We start from the raw sequence: 6,412 nt of genomic DNA, 5'->3' as shown, positions 1-6,412 counted from the left end.
TATGGGAAGTGACGTGTGCACACCAATATGGGAGGTAACTCCCAGTGTGACTGCTCATTACCTAAGCTACTTTCGCTTTCGTTTTGGTGATGGGGTTGCTTCCCTTAGATAGGTAAGCGTTTTTCAGTGCTAAGCATCTCATGTGACTCAATGCTAATGTGATTCGGGTAAGTATATTAATTAAATCAAAATTTACTTTGGAAATTTTTCAATCTAGTGGCTGCTCCGTCTGGCATTATCATTTTTATGGGGTTAGTGCTAGGACTGTTGGTCCGGTGTCAGAATAATGTGACTGGGTGAGACACGAAGCCTGTGCTGCGACTTCTGCCTTGTGTGTGGCGCACGTTATATGTCAAAGCAGCACCGCCCTGATATGGCCCTTCGTGGTCGGCTGGGCGTTAAGCAAACAAACAAACAAACGCAAGCAAAAACCAAATATACACGGAAAAGATCCTGTATTCTAAGTCAGAGTTTGGTGAGTTATAGAACCACAAAAATACTGTGCATACGTCCTCCGAAATCAAGGTATTGCCGGGTATAAACGGTCATGTAAAAGCATGGGTGAATGTGGGAGTTTCAGCACATGAACATTTAAGAAGTTACACAAGAACAAACGAACAATGAAGAAAAGGTGGAGCTGTGTGTCTTTCATAGTAAAATCATATCTGGTTCCTCCAAAAATTGTGTGCAGCACAGCCACACATTTGACCTTCTAGGGTGCACAAAACTTTAGCCCTGGTACTAATTAAGGAAAAAAGGCACTCGCCTGATACCATTGCTTGTTGGTGTGTGCAGCCATCAGGAAAGAGATCCAGGACATTGAGGAAGGGAGAATGGACCGTGACGTCAACCCGCTAAAGGTAAGACCATCTGCTATACGTATATGAGGTTTACATTGGCAAATGTCATTGCATCGGCTTCTTTCCTGTTTGTTGACTCCTAATTTGTGTGTTTTATTGTTTAGTTTGTTTGTAATTGAGTAAAGATGTTACTAATTAATGTGGCCAGTATAGAAAAGAAATATTGCATAGTCGGGTCAATGTTTTGAATCATCCACCATGTTATATCTTCTTGAGTTGTTTTGAAATCATATAGAGGTTCAGCTTAAAATTGAAATCAAAACAAACAAACAAAATTATTTTGAGAAAGGTTCAAAACTTTTACTCTGCTTGTGAGCCTTTGAAGTAGAACTAGAAGGTGAAAACAAAGCTAGACACATATTTAGTAAGATACTGGATGTTGAAATGTTACACATCCTTGATTCCGGGATGTCCTCAGGGACAAGATTTTTCTTTTTAAAGGAGATTAAGATTTTTATCAAGATTTGAAGTAGCAAATGCGAAAAGACATGAGCTTTTTGGAACCTTTTTTTTTTTTTTTTTACAACAGTAGACCTAAAAGTAAGTAGTTTTAAGCATGGAGACTGACATGTGAACTTAAAAAGGAAACAAACTTGCATGGGTTTCAGTCTCGGCCTCGGACAGCCATATATTTGTCAAGAGACGTTAAAAAATGAAAAGAGCAACCAATGTAAATAAAAGTGAATTCTTCTTGGAATTAAAAATGTGACACATCTTTATGTTCATAAAAATTCATTCTGTTTTTATTTTCCAGATGGCGCCACACATACAGCTTGATATTATCAACAGCAAGTGGAATCGACCGTACACAATGGAAATGGGAGCGTTCCCTGCTGTGAGTGAATGTTTTGTTTCAAACCTTATCTACCATAGTTAAGATAATTAATCACATTAAATTAATCGCAAAAATGTGTGTTAGTAAGTATAGATACGGTAGGCCCATTGATTAGAATGTAATGTTGAATTGTGAATTAGTATTGGGAAGTTTTAAGTTTTGTTTTTGTTTTTTTTAATTAATAAATGTGATGGCAATACAAATATATGACCTACGTTTGCCAGACACTGTTATGGAGATGGGCACGTTTAGTAGAGTTATTTCACACACTAAACAATGACCTTATCTTACCGCACCAAAGTAAACTACAGTTTTATGTTATTTTTGTGCAGTCTTTTGTCACCCCCGCCACCAAGTTCTGGCCGACTGTGGCCCGCATCGATGACGCGTACGGTGACCAGAATCTGATGTGCACCTGTCCTCCAATGTCATCCTACTCCAGCGACGAAAATGGAGTGGAGGAGCGAGCAGCAGTTTAGCTGCTTCCTCAAAACCATGCACCATAGCTGCCAATCCTCATGACTTTTTTGATTTTTCCCGAAAAGGACATTTTTTAAACAATAATTTGTGAAAGCAGCCTCTTTTTGGGGGACGAAACCGGTGAAAAGACGCTCGGGGTAACTGAGACCAGCCAAATCGATGTGCCCATGTATGAAAAATAAGTTGTGCTTCTTTCCGGTTTTGGCCTTCGAATGCCGCCGAAAACAACAAAAAAGATCAAAAACCATTTACAAAAAAATCTTCAGCAAGGGCTTTGCCCGTGGATTCCATCGGGGGGCTTTTGCGGCCCCGGGACCCCCACAGGAATTTCATAGTCATAAGGTTGGCAGCCATGATGCACCCAACAGCTTAGCTGCTTCCTCAAAACCAGCGCACCTATACGCAGCTGATCTTGCAGGCTTTTTCACGATTTTGTTGCAAGTGTTGTGGTGACCGAACTTTAGTACTGTAGACTTCCGTGGAATAATCGCGGAGCTGGCTTTTTTGCAGGGTGTACACAGATGAAAAGGGGCAAGTTTTAGCCACCGATTCTGGTCTAGTCAACTGCAGACCTGTTTACCCTTACTATTTGGGAGTAATTTATTACTATTTTTAAGGATATTGGGAAAAAAATACTCCGTTTGAGTATTGACTATGATTTTCAAATGTGCTTCAAATTAGGTTTGTGTTGCTAATGTTTGGGGTTGTAACCACTGGGTTACTATTTTTGTCATCACAATACTATTTTTTGACTTGACCATTACTCTTGTCAAGTTTTTGGGGTAAACAGGTTTGCCACTGCGCATGTCACTCCGGTCGATTCGCTTAAACTTAGTTTGGAACCAGACGAACTGGAAACAGTACGGGAGTTGGACTAGAGCGAGCAGTGTGAAGTCACCGGGTTCGACCAGACTACATTTCAGGGAGGATTAATCCAACTCCAGTGACTTGGGTCACCGCTGAAACTTGCCCAGTGTCTAAGAGAAATTAGGTCTTGAAAGAGTCAATCTCAAAGTTTATGTAAATGTTCAGACTTTATGAAGACAAAATCTGAAAAAGTGAAGTTTTTAAAGAGCAGGCGCCCTAAACGGAGGGGTCCTAAGACTCGGGTTTCACTGTATGAACAGAGGCATTTATTGTGCTTAAAACTCCCTTGAAAAGTTTTTGCACTGTAGGTTGAAGACATTTTTATTACACCCCACCCCCCCCCCCTCCCAAAAAAAATGTGCGCAAGAAAACGCATGTTAATTTGCTCTGACTTATTTTAGCAGACAGACTGAAAACCATTGTTTCATATTGTGCACAGCAAATAGATGGTAAATGATTGTGTTTGGGTCTCTTATCTTAAAAATGCATGTTGGTGAAAATGGATTCCAAGATTTGTCTCGAGGAAAAAAATTTTCAGGATGAATGTTTAGGGGGAGTTGTAATACGCAATGTTGTTTGTTATACAAACATTTTCCCTAACTACTTGTGTTATATTTTTATACTGACTGTTTTAGTCAGTAAGATTCCTGTCATGGTTGTTTTTTTTTTGTTTTTCTAGGAAGTGTGTATGGGGGGTCATTTATGTTGACTGCTGAATTTGTGTGTGTACGTCATGAAAACAGGAAGAAAGCAACACAGAGGGAGAAAACTTCAGAATTTTTAATGCGCATGATCATGTCAACCTCCCGTTTATGGCGGAAGATGGCATCAAGTATGTGTACAGATATCGAATGTATATTTCAAAGCTCAGATCTCTGTCCCATTGTGATTGTTCCCACTAATGATTTTGATGAGCCACTGGATGTACATATCTTTTAAGACCTCAAATCTGAAGAAAAACATCAGGTCCTTAAAAGGAGGGAGTTTTAAAATGGGAGTCAATGTACAGATGCAATCTGAACAAGAGGCGAAGCCTTCAAGGCTCACGTAAGAAATCGACAACAGTAACACAAACTCAATCACTCCGTCACACACACACACACAGTTACACACACACACACCACACACACACACACAACACACACACACACACACACACACACACACACACACACACACACACACACACACACACACACACACACAGACACACAGACACACAGAGAAAGAGCATAGGTGAAACTGTGCAAGAAAGCGAGACACTAGATCTAGATCTGTCTGTCTGCATGTAGCCTACTTACATGGACACGACTGCCAAATAGTCTTGGCCCGCTCAAAATAACAATCACCGAGACTTTCAGTAATTCCATCGCATGACGTCTAACCCTCGTACGTCATAATGTGACGTCAATGTAATATGACGTCTTCAAATGTTAAAGTTTCTACCACAGACATACATACATACATACATACATACATACATACATACATACATACATACGCACGCACGTACAGACACACACATACACCTACACACACACAAACACACACTGATCATTACGTCGGTTTAAAAACTCTTGGTTCTGCCATCAGCTTTTATCAGCATCTGCTCGGTAAGTACCTGCATGTATAATGAGTCACTTACTGAGCACTGTGAACTTCCAGGATAGACATCGTAATTGTCCCATTATTTGACCCACATAAAGTTGACATTAGTCCTTTAATACTGGTAAAGCCTGATATCAATTCGGCGAAGCTTACTTCACGAAGCCTGCTGCACGAAGCATTGACTCTGAATTTTCGGTGAAAAGACTTTGCTAAGTCAGTTTAGGGCTTAGTTAAGAAAGACCTTAGGTGTAGTGGCAGCCCCAAAGAGATATAATCGAGCTAGTTAGTTGCTTACTTATTTACTTAAATGCACCTACGTACTGTACTTGTTTGGTTAATAAATTGTCAGGATGGTGTTTGTAGTTACGTGTAGGTAAGTGTGAAGGTTGATGGCTAGAGAGTCAGTTTGTTAGTGTATTGCTAATGTTGAGTGTACTGTCGTTGTTGTTGTTGTTGTTGATGTTGTTGTTGTTGTTGTTATCTTAAGTGAGTGCGAATACATAAACTGCGACAATATGGTCTAAGGAGCAGAAGTTGTTCGGGGGGCAATAGACGAATTTAGAAAATAACTCTGTCGGGTTTGTATTAGCTGTGAAAGAGTGAATTCCCTTGATTTTTACTCGGACAACTATTGGAGGCGCCAATCACTAAGAGGGGTGTGTCGGAAACACGTCGACAGGAGCAAGTGTGACATTATTCGGCAGGTGAAATGCAAGGGTATCCACTCTTTCACAACGCATACAAATCCGACGGAGTTATTTCACGTTTAAGCTACACTGAAGGACCAACTCAATTGAGCCATCATTTTCACTCAATGGAGCCACCATTTTCACTCAATGGAGCCACCATTTTCACTCAATTGAGCCACCATTTTCACTCAATTGAGCCACCATTTTCACTCAATGGAGCCACCATTTTCACTCAATGGAGCCACCATTTTCACTCAATTGAGCCACCATTTTCACTCAATTGAGCCACCATTTTCACTCAATTGAGCCACCATTTTCACTCAATTGAGCCACCATTTTCACTCAATGGAGCCACCATTTTCACTCAATTGAGCCACCATTTTCACTCAATTGAGCCACCATTTTCACTCAATGGAGCCACCATTTTCACTCAATTGAGCCACCATTTTCACTCAATTGAGCCACCATTTTCACTCAATTGAGCCACCATTTTCACTCAATTGAGCCACCATTTTCACTCAATTGAGCCACCATTTTCACTCAATTGAGCCACCATTTTCACTCAATTGAGCCACCATTTTCACTCAATTGAGCCACCATTTTCACTCAATTGAGCCATCATTTTCAGTTAGTTCAAGGAGAGAGGGGCGGGGATGTAGCTCAGTTGGTAGCGCGCTGGATTTGTATTCAGTTGGCCGCTGTCAGCGTGAGTTCGATCCCAGGTTCGGCGAAAATTTATTTCACAGAGTCAACTTTGTGTGCAGACTCTCTTCGGTGTCCGAACCTCCCCCAGTGTACACTACATTGGGTGTGCACGTTAAAGATCCCACGATTGACAAAAGGGTCTTTCCTGGCAAAATTGCTTAGGCCAAAAAAAAAAAATTGTCTGTTTCTGGTCACCCGACCGACCCTAAATTTCGGCGCCGACCCTAAACTTTTTTTTTCCAAACTCAAAAAAAGTTGGGGTTTTTTTGGTGGTAAAGGACAGGGTGAGAAAATGAACAACAAAAACGTGTGAAAACGAAAGTCCGCTGACGATTTGTTAATGTGTTGAGTGTCTTGTATAGTGAATC

At 40.7% G+C, this 6,412-nt stretch overlaps 1 protein-coding gene across 1 annotated transcript; it reads left to right on the top strand.

Moving 5' to 3' along the window:
• The first annotated feature begins 676 nt into the window (after positions 1-676).
• LOC138956728 (glycine dehydrogenase (decarboxylating), mitochondrial-like) lies at positions 677-3,387 on the top strand. Its single transcript, XM_070328009.1, has 3 exons — positions 677-860; positions 1,615-1,695; positions 2,028-3,387. Exons 1-3 carry the CDS (start codon positions 834-836, stop codon positions 2,172-2,174), a joined length of 255 nt encoding a protein of 84 aa, XP_070184110.1. The 5' UTR covers positions 677-833; the 3' UTR covers positions 2,175-3,387.
• Positions 3,388-6,412: the final 3,025 nt, after the last annotated feature.

The sequence above is a fragment of the Littorina saxatilis genome, unplaced genomic scaffold (genome assembly GCF_037325665.1).
Source record: "Littorina saxatilis isolate snail1 unplaced genomic scaffold, US_GU_Lsax_2.0 scaffold_2982, whole genome shotgun sequence".
Taxonomy (NCBI): Eukaryota; Metazoa; Mollusca; class Gastropoda; order Littorinimorpha; family Littorinidae; genus Littorina; species Littorina saxatilis.
Note: the sequence above shows the minus strand (reverse complement) of the source record. Positions and strands in the feature narration are given on the sequence as shown.